At 42.3% G+C, this 16,865-nt stretch overlaps 1 protein-coding gene across 4 annotated transcripts in view; it reads left to right on the top strand.

Moving 5' to 3' along the window:
- Positions 1–1,180: 1,180 nt before the first annotated feature.
- Positions 1,181–16,865, top strand: part of ZNF592 (zinc finger protein 592) — a 71,470-nt gene continuing 55,785 nt past the window's right edge. The window contains exon 1 of one of the 4 annotated variants that reach the window (XM_069098731.1): positions 1,181–1,299. In XM_069098731.1, coding sequence (XP_068954832.1) covers positions 1,293–1,299 — 7 coding nt within the window. In that variant the 5' untranslated portion in view covers positions 1,181–1,292. Of the gene's footprint in view, positions 1,300–6,390; positions 6,796–7,365; positions 7,486–7,911; positions 8,026–16,865 lie in introns of those variants that run through there. The other 3 variants (XM_069098730.1, XM_069098732.1, XM_069098733.1) reach the window with 3 other exon arrangements.

Here is a 16,865-nt window from a genome sequence, read left to right as displayed (position 1 = left end):
GAGAATTAAGATATACAGGCAATGGGGTATGGAAATCCATCTTAATTTTTAAAAAAGCTATTAGAGTTAATAAGTAAGGGAGCGACATGATTAGATCTGCCCCTTAGGAAAATTGCTTTGGTATCTGTGGATGAATTGGAGAGGTGAGACTTCACAATAAAGAAATCAATGAAGAGTTTATTGCAGTGGTCCACGGGAGAAGTGATGAAGGACAGAACTGAGATACTGATGAGCTACAAGATGGCCATTGATTTGATGTGTGGTGTAAGGAAGAAAGATGAGTCCAGAATAACTGCAAGGCTGTGTAATTGTAAGGACAATAGTGCCCTCAAAAGACACAGGGAAGTTTGGAAGAGGGGTGTATTTGGGAGAAAAAGATAATGAAATGGGAAAGATAATTTATGACTCACCCCTGCCATAAAGAGTGAAATAGAGGGCTCACTCTCAGAAGGGAAGAGTCCTCTGCTGAGGGGTGCCTGCTGCAGCCACAAAGTGCCAACTCTAGGGACAGGCAAAGTGTGGGAACTGTGGGAAAGTGGAGGAATTTTGCCTGCTGTTGTAGGTATTTAGATCACCAGTGAGTCAACTAATATTTATTAGGTTCGAACCTAACGCTAGCAATAGCAACAAAGAAAAGAGACAGTCCCTGCTCTCAAAAAGTTCAGTCAAATGGGAGAGACAACACGAAAACACCTATGGACAAACAAGATATAGGATAAATTAGAAACGACCTACAGAGGAACAGCACTAGGATTAAGGTGCATGGGAAAGGATATTTGCAGAAGGTAGGACTTGGAACTGAAATTTGAAGGGTTCTTATCCTGTTCGGAAAATATATATGTATGTATATGTACATAGGCTTCAACACAATTGGTTTTCTTTGTAAGCCTATTTATTTTTTGTATTTAAAAACTTTGCTCTGAGAAGAGGCCCATAGGCTTCACCAGACTGCCAAAAGGGTCCTTGACACAGCCTCTACAGTAGATTATAACAGCCCTAAGGAGCCCACGCCCCAAGAACCCAGGAATGTCTGTGGTTGGAGGGGGGTGGGGTGGAGTGGGGAATTATTTAAGAGGATGGCGTGGTTGTGTGGGCCTAGCTCAATATCTTCTTCGAGGTGTGGGAAGGCTGGGATTTGAATCATTTTCCTACCCTCTCATTGGTTGATTACAGAGCCCTGGGGGCGGTGTCAATCCAGGCACTTCTGGATTTATTCCGCCGCCTCCCACATTGGAAACCATTGGACCATAAAACTTCAGGGTTCCTTCCATATTCAAACCTCTGAGACCTGGATGCCAGGTATGTGATTACTTACTGGCCTCACTGTAACGAAATGCCAAAAATTAGAGTATAACACTAACTTAAACTATGTCCAAAAAAAAAAAAAGCCAATATCGAACAGTAGCAAAAGGAATAATAAATCCAAGGGACAACATCGGTACTACTTTTACAAAAATTAATGTGTGTAATCTCTGTGATTTTTATTCAGTAATAAATTGCAGAAGAATACAATTGCAACCCTTTTTTTTTTGTTAGGTTACATTTATTTGTTTTGGGGCTTTGGAATGTTTGTTTTACGTTGTTTATAAGTAGTTTTGTTGGAGGAAAAGGTAGTAAAATTTAAAAAAATGTATGGCATGTATGGTACAATGGAAACTACGCTGGCTCTAGACGCTTAGGACATGGGTCAGCTGTTTTGATTAAACATTTACTAGCACCCCTGCTGCCTGAATTCCCCACTCCCCTTTTATTTGCATGTTGCTTCACAGGTAATAGATGCTGAATAAATAGTTGTTCAAAGAAATATTGGGAAAGGTTATATTGAGGTGGAGGTGGGGTTTCCTTGTAGATTGAAAGACAGGTTAAGTTTGGATAAACCAGAAAGGAAGAAGGTCACAGAAGCAAGAATGAGCACTCTATAAAAAAATCTAGAAAAAAGATTGGGAAGTAGTAGAAAATAAGTTTAGATAGGTAAGGTAAGGCAAGGTAAGCTCCAAGTTGTAGAAAGCCTTGTATTGTCAGTCCTTGGGGAGTCATTTTGGATTAAGAATGTTAGGGTAATATGTTTTCAATTTAGTATAAGCTATCTTGAAGTTGCCCCTTATAAAATAATAAATATACATGGATAAGAAAGGTTTCAGAAGCTAGGTGACACACCTGTCCTTGAATCAGAAAAACCTGAGTTCAAATCCAGTCTTAGACACTTCAGACCCTGGGCAAGTCAGTTTAACCACTGTTTGCCTTAGTTTTCTTATCTGTAAAATGGGGGTAACAATCGAATCTATCTCCCACGGTTGTTGTGAGGACCACCTCGGCACAGTGCCTAGCACATAGTAAGTGCTATGCAAATATTAACTATCCTCATTACATATATATATATATATATTCATAAGTAAATTATGGGAAAAAATGACTCCTTCATTAGTATTAGTTATCAAGGGTCAACTGTATTAAGCAACCATAGAGCTTGGGAAATCAGTTAAATGGGCATTCTGACCCATAACTGATGAACTGTATCCTCTTGAGAAAGTCACCTACTTCTCTGGGCCTCAGTTTCTTCCCCTGTAAAATAAGGGGACTAATCTAGATGATCTCTCCCAGCTCTAGTGTTCTATATAAATGGAATGAAAAAAAGCATAAAGTTTTACATAAAATCTAGAATTTGAAGCAATTATATAATGTTTTAATATATTATAACATGATATATACTACAATAAAATGTAATATTCTATTATTCATATAATATAGTGCTATATTTGGCAGTATAGTAGAAAGAACACTGTCCTCTTTAGATGATGAATCCCTTGAATCATGACCATTATCATTAATGTGAAAAAAATTTGTTCATTAAATGGCAGAATGAGGGGACACCCTTTGTAGCTTCAGCCAGGTGAGTTTAGAACAAATAAAAGTAAGAACTATTTTATTATTTGATGTTAGTCAAAATTTGTGCAGCCAGGGCAGAAGGCTTATTTGTACTTTTAATTGGTTTAGACAGCTTTTGGTGTTTTTCAGTACCAAGCTAACCAGGGAATTAGTCTCTCATTCTGAATCTGATGGAATTTAGAATCCTTTCCTTTTTAATTTCTCTCAACATTTAAATTCTTCTGTTTGGGCTTTCAAAGCCTTTTATAACTTGCCCTCCTTTTTCCAGTCTTCTCATATCTAACATCTACTACATATTCAGAATATATCCTCAGTGATACTGGCCTCTTTACTGTTCCTCAAACAAGATACTGGGTTATCCAGCTTTTTTACTAGCTGTTTCCCATGCTTGGAACTTTCTCCCTCCTCATCTCCATCTCTTGGCTTTCCTGGCTTCCTTCAAGTCTCAGCTAAAATCTCACTTTCTATGGGAAGCTTTCTTCATCTTTTTTTAATACTAGGGACTTCCTTGTGTTGATTATCTCCAGGTTATTCTGTATAATCTTGTTCACATATCATTTGCTTGTTGTATCCCTGTGGGCAGGCACTGTCTTTTGCCTTGTGTCTCCCAGTGCTGTTGTTCAGTTGTGTCCAACTCTTCCTCTTGGTGTCTTCTTTGTGAAGGTACTGGAGTGGTTTGCCATTTCCTTCTCCAGCTCATTTTTACAGATAAGGAAACTGAGGCAAACAGGGTTAAGTGACTTGCTCAGGGTCACACAGCTCTAAAGTTTCTGAGGCCAGGTTCGAACTCAGGAAAATGAGTCTTCCTGACTCCTGGCCTGGCATTCTATCTACTTTGCTACCTAGCTACTCATATCTAGCACATAGTAGGCACTTAATAAATGCTTATTGACTGACCAACAGAGCAAACTTTTGCCACACCATGGGAATCCTTCAGGATAAATTTCTTGATCTGCTCCTTCTCTGAGTTGACCACTTGGAACAGCATTTGGGACCGGACAGGCCCTTCTCCCATCATACATGAAACTAATGATGTTGGTCATATAGGGGTTCTTGACATTTTTTTGTGTCTTTGGAAACTTTTGGTAAAAAAATAAACCAAAACAAAACTTTTGGTAAAAACTGTGTACCCCCTTCTTAGTCAATCAATAAGCATTTCTTAAGTGATTTCTAAATGCTCAGCACATATTAGAGGCAACTAGGTAGGTAGTCCAATGGGTTGAACACTGGGCCTGGAGTCAGCAGGACCTGAGTTCAAATCCAGTCTCAGACTTGTTCTAGCTGTGTGACTCTGGGCAAATCTCTTAACCTTGGTCTGCTTCAGTTTCCCCAACTGTAAAATGGGGATTATAACAATAAAATGTTTAGCATAGTGCCTGGTACACTGTAGGCATTATATAAATGCTTATCCCTTCTCTAACCACCTCTCTTCCCCTTCTCTTCTCCCCAAGTTCTGAGGACACACAAAAATGCCAAAAACAAAACAAAACAAAACAAAACCAACAAAAAAAGTAATGTAGCCCCTGCCTTCAAGGAGTTCACATTGTAATTCTCAGAATAATGTTTGTTGCCTACTTTCATAATGGAAGGAAATGCATCTTTCAGCTAGAGGTTAGTGAAAAATGAAGATGTGGTTTTTTTTTTTTCCCATCCAAGTTCACCGACCTCAGGTTAAATAACTCTGCCTTAATGATATAATCTCATTGTTACAGTCAAGAAAATTTTCTTAGTGCCATTACTGTATTGAGTTGTTGAATTTTTTTTTCTTCCTTGATTCATTATCTTTTTTTGTTCATTCATATGAAAAGACCTTCAATCTGCAGCTATAGGTCACTCACATTCCCTTTCAAGGTTAGTCACATATTTGATCTCAGGTAAATTATTTGACTTCTGTATCTTGAAAGTCTCACAATTACCTCAGGCTCCACTTGTAGACTTCTGCTGGTTAATTTTAGATTCCAAAGTGTTCCTGAGATCAGGTCTTTGTTTTTGTTGTAAACTTGTCAGTGGTTCCTAGTGCTATCGATAGGGGTGGGAAGGTCGGCTAGTGTTAACTATCTCAAGTAGTGTGGATGGCTGGGGTTAAAGGAAGGGGACGAAGTATAGCCCTGTCCTGGGACCAAAAATAATAGCTAATAATGCGTCACTAAGCTAGCATTTGTTAAACAATTACTGTGTAACGGCACTGTGCTAAGCCCTGGGGATAGAAAGCAAAGAAAAACAAACAAAAAACAAACCAAAACTACACAACCTGGACAACCCAATCTTTGCTACCCATTTATACTGCCTTTAAGTTTTGCAAATTGCTTCACATATATGATCCCATTCCATCCTTACTTATATCCAGTAAGGTGCTGTTATTATCATTCTGATTTTACTGGGGAAGTTCCTGAGGCTGATAGCTATTAAAGTGACTTGCCCTGGGTCTTGGGAGCTAGTCAATAGGATTAAAATTGTAGTCTTCCTAACTCCAAATCCTGTGCTCTAGCCACTATTCTATCTACTGGTCTAAGTACAAACTTGGCTTTAAAAGTATTCCTTCCATTTTAACGATTATTGATGGACTCAGTGGGGAGGGGAAAAGGGGGAATAATTCCAAACCCAGGTAAGCACACTTTACTCTTGTTTTTAGTAACTTCGACTGACTTCCCCATGCTGTAGGGCAATCCCTAGGTTTATCTTTATTATTCCCTTTGCATTCCTCAAATGCTTTTTCCAGATTTTTTCTTTAACCTTCCAATCTAATCTCTAGGCTCCTACTAGGAGCTCAACGCACACAGTAGGTAGTTTAAAACGTTTGACTAACATTTTGACTAGTCTCCCAGATATGCCATGAACATTCTCACTTCCAGTATCTTTCTTTACCTTTGTGATTGCTCTACTTGGAATGTCCTTTCCTGCTGCTCTCTCGTAAATCCCATTTTCCTAGGCCCGGTTCAGGTCTTATCTCCTTCATGAAGCCTTATTTAATTACTTAGAATTGCAGTGCTCTGTCTTTCCCATGAATTCCTATGGAGTTTACTGTATGCTTATCAGGCATGGGTTGCATGCTACCTGACTTTCCAATATATTGTTTTACCTATGTCCTCGTAGGCCAAATGGATTGTAATCTCCTTGAGGGCAGGTATAATAAATAAGTTAATTCATTTGCATCCACACTCCTTGGAAAAGAGACCCTGCTCAATAAACATTTGTTTTTAAGGTTCTCAAAGATCCATTAAACAGAATTAATAGGACGGTGGAGAGCGGCCCCCTGCCACCATAAAGTACTTACAAATAGGTAGCATTCCATTGATGTTGGCCCTTTTGTCCTCACTGTTAAACACCGTAATTAGCAGCTTTTGCTTTTCAGAGCCACACCCGGACTGCGACAACCTTCCGAAAGGGGGAGGGGTGTGCAACCAGAGACCATTAGAAAAGCCGGCTGACCCCAAGAAATACGAGGACCTAGTGGGCACTAGGACCTAGCCGGCCGGCCTGCTTTTGTAGAATGGAAGCATACCCTTAGGCACTTTTATGCATGCTTGTTTTAATGTGCTTGTTTTAAAGTGTATTCAGTTTACCAGCATAGTTTATTCGTCCCCACCCCCACTCCTTGTTGCTGGCGTCTAGAAGATAGGAACCTATCCTAATTTAGTTTTGTATCTTCCCCGAGTTGATCCCTTCAAGATGCTTTATTCGTTTGGTACATGAATGAAAGAAGTTTTTCTCCTTGAAGCATCGCTGCATAGAGGCTGGGAGACAGGAGTTCTAGTCCTGACACTTGTCAGTAACGTGGGCCTCAGTTTCCCCAGCTGTCAAATGAGGGGTTGGATTCCGACCTTCTCCACCAACCAGTTTGTTAGGCTTAGTTAATTAGGGCCTGGCCACTTCCAGGCCCTCCTCCAAAAATGACCCCGGGACCCAGAGGTGAGGAATCGGGGAACACGGGAAACGGGGTGTCGGGCTCCTAAGGGAAAGCGCGCCGGCCGCGTGCAGAGGAGCTGCAGGTTGGTGCCTTGGCAGGGTCCCGGGGGGCGCGCGTGTGCGCGTGTGCACGAGTGCCTGGGTCCGTGTCCGGAGGGGCGGGGGGCTGGCTCGCGGCCCGGGAGGGAGCGCGCGCGGCCGTCGGAGTGTGCGCAGCCGGGCCTGGCTCCCCAGCGTCCCCGGCGGCGGCAGCGGCTGCGGGCCGGGGCCGGGGCAGGGTGGAGCAGGGCGCAGCGCGGTGTAGCGCGGCGCGGCCGGGCCCCAGCGGGCAGGGCAGGGCCGGGTCGCGGCATGGGGAGGCCGGGGTTCAGGCCGGGGGCAGCCCCTGCGCAGCCGAGCAGTCGCCGGGCGGCCGGGAGTCCCGGTCGGGAGTGGGCGGCTCGCCCGCTCGCCGATCTGCCTCCCTGCTGCCCTTCCTCTCCCCTCCTCCCGCTCAACGTCCCTCCCCGCCGGGCCGCCCCAGCCAGGGCCCGCCGCCCGTCCGGCTCCCGCCCCCGCTCCGCCCCCGGAGCCGCAGCCCCGCCCGCCACCGCCGTCGCCATGTTGTGGCTCCCGCTGCCGGCGCAGGGGACTTAGTGAGCGGCCGAGCCCGGGCCTGACGCCGCCGTCGCCGCCGTCGCCGCCGCCGCCAGGGTAAGTGGCCGCGGGCCGGGGGACAGGGCGCGGGGAGGGGGAGAGGAGCATGCCGCCGCCGTCACCGCCTCCCCGGCTCCTGCCCGGCCGGGGAGCCCGCCGAGGCGCGGCGCTGCGCCGCGGCCCGCCCCGCCAGCGGGACCGATCCCGCTCGGCCGTCTTACCCTGCCGGCGGGCCTGAGTGCCCGACCTGGCCGCTCCCGGTCCGGCGGAGGCCTCGCGCTGCCCCTGAGCCCGCGCGCCACCGCAGCGGGCATGCTCGTCGTCCAGCCCATCCCTTAGCCCCTGCAGCACCTCTGCGGGCGCCCTGAGGGCGGCACGGAGCTCCCGCAGACCGACCCTGCCCACATGGACCTTGGGGGGCCCCCAGCCGGGCAGCGTGCGTCTGGGGCAGGAGGGCATCGGGGGGCCCCGAGGGGTGCACAGGCCTGTTGGGCTGGAAGGAAGTCATCTCTTCCGGGGGCTCTTCTGCCAGACGTGGGATAGACCCACAGACAGACTGTGCTTAGGGTGACTTCGGCAAAGGCAAAGCTGTGTCAGGTAAATCACATCCTGGTTCCAGATGCCAATGCTGCCCAGATCCGTGTGGGCCCGGGAGTGGGGAAGTGAGTGGTGGGGGGGAGGAAGGAAAGGGGCGGTGCACGTCTGTCTGCCTGTCTGTCCGACCGTCTGTCAGGGCGGGGGAACTCTTTCAGTTTGTAGTATTGGCTGCAGACCCGGCCTGACCTGACGGAGGTCATCGCTGCTGAGGAAGGCTCTTCTTCACACACAGATTTAGCCGTTTCTGGGGCTGCTTCTAGGGGTTGGAACAATTCTTGGGTAGGCCAGAGGGGGCACCAGAATTCTGGACAAAAAAAACCTAAACCTCCACCAACTACCTAGGGAAGGGAACGAGGGAGACCAGCCTCCTTAGGGCCATAAGGTCATGGTTTTCAGGTGGTGGGGGTTTGATTTTGTCCCGCTTTGCATTCACTTCCATTTGGGGCTCTTGTGGGCTAGGAGTACCGTTTCCTAATCCTCGTGTCAGTCAACTTAAACCCATTCTGTAGTGTGTCACGATAGCTGGAGTTTCATTACAAACCTTCACAAACTTTCCCCAGAAAGTAGAGGTTTGAGGTGATGGTGAATTGTATCGAAGTCTGTAAAATGTGGGCCATGTATGGACATAACTGCAAGCTCGTGGCAGCGTCTTGGATTGGAAGAGGTAAGATGAATGACCATCGACTCTACCCTATCTCTTGTGGACTTGTTTCCTCACCCAACTCTTAGGAACCAAACTCTGTTGGTAGAGTATGAATCTTCAGTGGCTTTTTTGACCTCATTATTTGGATTGTCTTATTACCCCTCTCTAAGGTGACAGTGTGCAGTATACATAGATTTGGGGGAGTAGAGCATGATCTTGTAGCAGGACAGCCAAGGTTTAGGGAATTTTAGCATGAACTCTTTCTAGGAGCTAGTGTACATTAAGGCCTATTGACTTCTAGTTGGGATTGGACTGGGCAGGTGCAGGTCAGTGTTGAAAGGAGGTATTTAGAGCTTAGAGAGCTTGGGTCAGTGGCTGAGTGAGTTAAAATTTAAGGGGGCCATCCAGTTATACAAACATAGGGAATCTTGATTTTTGTGGAGATATTTTTGTTGGGGGGGGGAGATTTGGTTTCTCTCTCTCTCTCTTTTTTGGCCCTTCCTGGGAGTCAAATCTCCAGTGGATGTGAAAAAATGGTTGGAGGGGTACATTTGTCAAGGGTTTGGTAGTGTAATTAGTGCAAATGTAGAAGGGTATTGGACTTTATTAAAATAAATCCAACAAAAACATTTATTTGGAGACTTTTGTATGCAAGGCTCTATAAAATTGAGTTGATGGAAATATTTGAAATCTTTCGCTTTGGAACGTGATTTAGGTGATAGACTATATAGTTAAAGGACCAGTCTAGCTAAGTCTGAAGAGATTCATTAGTTGAAAGTTGACAGCTAGGCAATTCATTCATTTTGGCAACAGTAACTTCTTTCTGTGATTCTTTATAGGTTTCTCTGACCCTACTATATCCTGGTTCTCCTACCTGTCTATGGTGACCTTTCTTAGTTTCCTTTACTAGATCTTTGTCTAGGTCATGTTGGTTCACAGCAGGTGTACCCAGGTCTCTGTCTGGGGCCCTCTTCTCTTCTTCCTTTGTACTATTTCACTTGGGGATCTTGTTAGCTTCAGGGGATTCCATTTTCTTTCCTATGCTAATGATTCTCAAATCTACAAATCTACATATCCATCCCTAATTTCCCTGATAACATCCTAGCTTACATCTCAGACCCTCTCTCTTTTTGTTGGACTTCTGGAACTGGATGTCCTGTAGACATCTTGAACTTTAATATGTCTAAATTGGAACTCTTTTCTTCCATGCCATCTTTCTCACATCTTCTGAACTTTTCTGTTACTGTCGAGGACACCACTGCCCTACCATTCACCTGGATCACAATCTTACCATTCACCAGGATTACAACCTAAGTGTCATCTCACTCTCAACCTATTCCCCCTCCCCTCCTCCCAGTCTTTTGATTTTATATTTGGTATATCTCTATTATGTGCCCCCTTCTCTTTTCTAACTACTACCACTCTGGTGCATGTTCTTCTCACCTCACACCTAGACTATTGCAATAGTCTTTTGTTTGGTCTTCCAGTCTTAAGTCTCTCCACTTAGTAAGTAAACATTTCTGAGTATCTGTGTGCCAGTATTATGCTCACAGGTGGAGATATAAAGAAAGGTAAAAGATAGTCCCTACTCTGAAGGTACTCACAGTCTACATGTGTACTCATATATGTACAAGGAAGATATAGGCATAATTCTGAGGTATTTTGTATTCAGTTCCGGACCATTGTAGTAAAGTGAATCACACGGATATTTTGGTTTCTCAGTACATATAAAAATTATGTTTACATTATACGGTAGTCTAAATGTGTGATAGTAGTATGTCTAGAAAAAGTACCTACCTTAATTTTAAAATACTTTATTACTAAAAAATGCTGACCATTTTTGCTTGTGGATAGTCTTTCTTCCCTGTTGATGACAGCTGACTGAAGTTTGGGGTTACTGTGACAATTTCTTAAAATAAGAAAACAATAGAGTTTGCTTCCTCAATTGACTCCTTTCACTTGAACACTTAGAGACCATTGTAGGGTTATTAATTGGTCTAATATCAATATTGTTGTGTCTTGGGGAAAAGGGAGGCCCCAGAAGAGGGAGATAGGGATGGCCAGTAGGTGAAGTCAGAACACACACAACATTTATTAAGTTATTTGGACATGCTTTGTGGTACCCCAAAACAATTACCAAAGTAATATGAAAGATTATTGATTACATATCACCATAACAGATATAATAATAATGAAAAAGTTTGAAATATTGTGAGAATTACCAAAAGGTGACATACATGCTGATGGAAAATGGCAATAATAGACTTGTTCGATGCAGGGTTGCCACACACTTTAAATTTGTAACAAAACATTGAAATATTTGTGAAGTGTAGTAAAGCAAAGTGCAAGAAAATGAAGTAATATACAAGTTAAAGTGGAGATAATCAACAGAGGGGAGGTACTGGTATCAAGTATTGATCTAATTAAAGCACAAGTCTCATCAGATCTTCACCTTATTTAATCAACTCCAATGGCTCCTTATCACCTACAGGATCTAATATAAAATCCTCTGTTTGGTGTTCATGTACCTTCATAACTTGACTCCCTCTTGCAGTTCTAGTCTTATATCTTAATTCTCTCACATTCCCCCATCTCTAATAATCTTTGTTGTTTCTCCCATAAGGTATTGCAAGGCCTTTTTTTTTTTTTACTGGCTGTCCCCTGTGCCTAGAATTCTCTCCTTCTTCATCTCCATCTCCTGGCTTCCCTTAAGTTCTCAGTTAAAATTCTACCTTCTACAAGGAGCCTTCTCTGAATACTCTTAATCTTAGTGCCTTCCCTCTGTGACTATCTCCAGTTTTCCTGTATATATCTTATTTGTCAATAGTTGTTTTCATTTTGTCTTCCCTATTAGACCTTGATCTCCTTGGGGGCAAGGACTATCTTCTGTCTTGTATTTCTCTTGATTAATACAGTGCCTACCATGTGGTTGGTGCCTAAATGCTTCTTGACTGATTTATCAGAGAATTTTAGGATTGGAAAAGATTTAAAATATTTAAACCTTTTAATGTTTAATCCTTTTTTGCATCATGGACCCTTTTGACAATCTGGTGAAGTCTGCAGACCCCCTTATTGGAATTATGTTTTTATATGTGTAGGATTACAAAAGAAACCAATTATATTCAGATAAGGTTGTACTTTTTTTTCCCTGTCTAATTTCATGGACCCAATGGAATCTATCCACAGACTTTTTGGGAGTTAAAGACCTTATTCTGGTTGCATCTCCTCATTTAACAGATAAGATCCAAACTTGTCCAAGGTCTTGGACAGAGTTGGCCAGGGTCACACAGGTCATGAGAAATAGAGATGAGACCAAAATCCAGACATCTTGATTTTTAGTCCCTACTCTGTTTTCTGTACCGAACTGATACTGTTTGAGATTGAAACAAGTGAATGGTTACGTGGTTGTGAATACAACTGGAAGAGGTTGTTCAGAGATCAGAAACCTTGGGGACAGTTGGAGAAACAGAACTGGATTTTGGGAGAACAGATTAGTTTGGAGCAGGTAGCTTCATAAATAAATCTTTCAGAAGATATATGATCTAATGATGGTGGAAGCATAACTCTTCCATGCCTTATTACATTATAGACTACAACTCAGAAATGAAATGCTTTGGCTGGAATAAATAACCAGGCAGGGAAACATCTGGTAATAAGCTATTCCTCTTAGTTAGACTCATCCTTGGTTGACAGTACCTCACCAGCCCCATATTGGAAGTCTTTCCAGTTTGGTAACACCTGGTATAACTTTTATTTTTTTGCTGGCGTGAGGTTTGATTTCTCACTGGTGTGGAGGTGAACCCAGATTCTTATAGTGAGGCAGTGGAGGCATAAATAAGCACAAAATATTTTCCTTCTGGAGAGACTAGAGGATTCTAATCTCTAGCATGAGTCTGCATCTTTCCTCACTCTTGGCAGCTGCCCAAGGCAAGACCCTAATAGAGGAGCTTGAAACCAGTATGCAAGAATTGGATTCTGTGGATGACAGAATCTGACAGGTCTGGAGAACCTGGTGGAGCTGATCTGGAGAGAAAGAACTTAGGTTTGAATGGGGCCTGAGAAGCTATAGCAGCTGGGTGAGTCCTAGATAGAGATCTTGTTAATGTTAATTCATATTCTTTGAAGTGAGTTAAACATTGTAACCCTCTAGATGAAATTACAGTAGTTCTCTTGTTTTTCATATTAACAAGTAATTCATTATGATAGTTTTCATGTGTAAGATTCATCTGCAAATTTGCAAATAGTTATTTTAGAATCATGCACTTTGCCATTATTTGGGGATTAAAAAAAATCTCTCTCGCCTTCCTCTTACTTCTTTTCCTAGGTGTCTCCATTATTCTTTCCTACTCTTTCTCTATTGTGTAGTGGAAAGAGCAAACATCCATTCAGGATTCAGGTACCATTCTAAGCTCTGCCACAGGATAGCTATATCATTCTGAACACGTTAGTTTCCTTTTCTATATCTGTTTCTTCCTGTGTAGATGATCTCTCAGGTCCCTTTACAGATCTAAAGCTGTCTTATTCTTAGTAAGTTCTGAACCTTGCTTAAGAGTAAAAATCTTTTTTTTTTGGTTGAGTAGAGTCCTTTTTTGCATATACACTGGCAGTATTTGGCCTTCTTAAGTATGTGCTTTCAGAACTTTTGACTGTGGGTATTATTTGTGTTGGAGCTTGATCCTGTCCTACCTTTAGATTCTTTGGGTTAGATCTGTTATGATGTCCTTAATAAAATAGTGCCCTCTGTGTTATAGGCACTGTGTCTCATGTGTCATGTAGGGTTTGGTGTTGGTGTTTTTTTAATAGCAAAAGGAAAAACTTAGATCAATTTTTGACAGATACATGAATGCTGATGTTTCTCTTTGTGATATGAATTACAGCACTTGAGAAGGTCACTTGATCTCTATGGGTTTCTGTTGAGGACTTCTTGTCCATTGTATTGCCATACTGCTGGCAATAAATACATATTTTGTGATATTCATTAACTAATTTCTTTTGAGGAATATTTTCAGCAGAACAACAGTACCACCCAGCCATGTGTAGGCTTTATTTGAGAATGGGGAAATAGTGTTGGTGAGGCAGGGGAAATAGATTTCAGAGGTGCTGTGAGAAGATAAGTAAAATACCATAAATAATGGTTAGAGGAGATATACTCCTGTATTAGCACCTGACTCTTTCTTCACATCTTGGCTTATTAAGAATCTCCTAGATGTAAAGATAGGGGCAGTTTCATTTGTCATTTGAATGTCAGTTGCTTGGGATTTAAAAATAAAATAAGAGCTTACTTGCCTAAAACAAGCTGGGAATAAGGATGCCCCCTGACTCTTAAAGAGATAATCTGCTTGTTTAGAGTTACAATATTTGGGAATGCCCATAGATGCCCACGATTTTAGAGTGTGTGACTTTGTTGTGATGTTTCTGTTTAACTGGTGTTTGTTTAGTTGGTGAATTTGGGAGTCTTTGGGAAATATAGGTTTCCATTCAAAGGCCATGTAGTTTTCTCTGTAATTTCCTTGATTAATGACTAATTGGGAAGGATACTTTAAGTTACTTTAGGAAGGAATCACCATTTTAAAATACTTTGTTCCCTTAGCACCTGAATACCTTTGAACTAGACAAGGCTTTTCAACCAGGGTGTAGCTACAAGGCCAAATTTTTCTGGACCAGTTAAGTGGATCTGGGATCCTGTTTCCTTCTCTTCCTAGTTTATGGCTGAGAGTCTAGTATCCAACTGTTGTCTGCTCTGTCTGAAGGTACTCTCTTAGAAATCCTTCCTTCTTAGTTGATGTTGATTGCTGCCAAAAGTCAGGTTTTAAGGTTTGAGAGAGAGGGTGCATCATCAGCTTGCAAACCATCCTCTCTGGGATCCAGCTGTGTCATGGCAGTGCTGCTGGACAGGATTTGAACATCTTTAAAGAAGAAAAGGAAATGGGAATGATATGAAGTACTTTGGCCCATGTTTAGACATCTCAGTTTAAAGCCTCTTGAAGTTTTGGGATGGCCAGGCAACAGGTTACCTTGCCATGTATACCTTCCAGAAGTTTGGTCATCGAAGTTGTTTCATTGCCTAAATACATCATTAAGGCTATAAATCTTCAAGCCCCCAAAATATGTATGATTGGTATCATAGTTATCCTTAGCTAGAAGCCTTAATTATTTTAAAAATCACTCATAGCACAACTACTTGGAACTGCTACTTATCAATCAGTTCATCACTTATTTTTTTATTTGCTATATATTGATGCCTAGCTTTGTGCTGGTAGGTATTAGAAAAAAGAAGCTTATAGGATGAAGACCCTTGACTTTAAGGACCTTATTTGGGGAAACAAAATCAACTCTTAGAAACTAGAGAGCAATTAAGTGCTAAACTAGGGTTTTCTTCATTTTTCTGAAAGAGAAAATGTGTATATGTGTGTGGGAGATGGTGTGTAGCGAGTGAGTGTGATGATAATCATAGTACCTACCCATAAATTTATACCTGATTCCACTTCCACCAAACCCTTCTTTTTACTCCTTAGCTTTTGAGGTTTGAGGCAGCTTCCTTAGATTATTTTCCTCCATTCTACTTTCTTTGCCATAGTTTCATGATCCGACTGGTCCCCTAGTCTCCAAAAGGGATTTGTAGTTCTCTCAGAAAGACATGGCAGAAATCACCCCAGGAATTAGTTGACAGCCAGCTAAGGATGTGCTTGGGATTCACTGTAGTTCCTTTCTATGGTGGTTTTGATGGCAGGAGAGAGGAAAGTAGCTTTAACTGGGAGAGGTTAGGAGGCACCAAAAACAAACTTTATCTATTTAATAATTTTGCCTATGGCCTACACTGGCTGTACCATCTTATTTCAAAGATGATATATTTTGTTGCTGCCCAATTATGGTACTAACTAAATGTTCTAAGAGACTCTTTACTAGTTGTGTGAGGTAAGCAACAGGCCACTCTGAAATATTCAGAAGGAAAACAAGTAGAACTTAGTGCTATGATGTTCCGTCAATTCTATTATTTTTAATGCTTGGTTGGAGCTGTCTGTTTTTCAGCTTCACAAGGTTAAAGTAGTTTTCTTTGTAACACCTTTAAAAATAAGCAGTGTTTGTTGACGAATCTTTTGTTTAGCATACTATCAAAAAATATAGCATTCTGATCTCTTTCAAACAAGGTGACATCCCATAGTTAGTAGCCTAAATCAGGGATACTTTTTTTTTTTTTGAAGCAATCTGGGTTAAGTAACTTGCTCAAGGTTACATGGCCAGGTGTTTCTGGGTGGGTAATAAGTGTCTGAGCCCGGATTTGATCCCCAGATCATCACAACACTGGAGCCGGTGCTCTTACTTGCTGAGCCACGTGGCCGTCCCCAAGCAATTGGGATTAAGTAACTTGCTCAAGGTTACACAGCCAGGTGTTTCTGGGTGGGTAATAAGTGTCTGAGCCCCCACATGTCAGCCCGACACTGGAGCCGGTGCTCTTACTCGTGCTACCTGGCCACCCCGATATTTTCTTCTTGACCGGCAATGAGTTTTTTCCTACTTTATATGAGTGACTCTGTATAGTTGTCAGTACCCTCTGGAATTCTTTTGAATAGAAACATACCAAGTCTTATACCTGAGATTTGTTGCTTGAGATCACTTCATAGAATTTTATCCTTTTTCTTTTTCCATCATGTTATTTACAACAGAACAAAGTTCTTTAGCATCACATATCTTTGTAATTTGATTTACTGACAATAAATATTTTCTCCAGTGGTTGCTATCTCATTAGCTTGGTTTTAAAAGGGCTTTTTGCCAAGACAGAGTTGAAGAAGTGTCTTTAGTATAGTCAGCAGCTTTTTTTTAGGATGCTTTGGTTAGTATCTTTTTGAATTTTTCTTTGTATCTGGTTGAAAGGAGAGAAATATTCTTCTTTCCCAAGAAATCTTGGGAGAGTTGAGGTTTCTGGGACTGTGGAGGAAAACGGCTGGAAGGAGCTAGTCCTGTTGTCTTATTTGACTGGTAGTTGTGCATAGGATAATTGTTGAAACTTCTGCAGTGTAGTGCTGCTGCTGCCCTGCCCCATTCCACTGTGTTGAGAGAGAAAAGGTTTATGGAAGTTTCAAAATCCCTGATTTCTTCAGCAGCTCAGGAGAAGGGAGAATGAATAGAGATTGGTTTCCATAGCAGGAGATAGGGAGATAGTGATTTGTGGTCAGAGTGAAAATTCAGGGAGAGAGAA

Source organism: Petaurus breviceps, unplaced genomic scaffold (genome assembly GCF_028583685.1).
Source record: "Petaurus breviceps papuanus isolate PSGF00001 unplaced genomic scaffold, PetGlider_PUasm1.0 37, whole genome shotgun sequence".
Taxonomy (NCBI): Eukaryota; Metazoa; Chordata; class Mammalia; order Diprotodontia; family Petauridae; genus Petaurus; species Petaurus breviceps.
The sequence above is the reverse complement of the archived record's forward strand: the minus strand, read 5'-3'. Positions and strand labels throughout refer to the sequence as shown.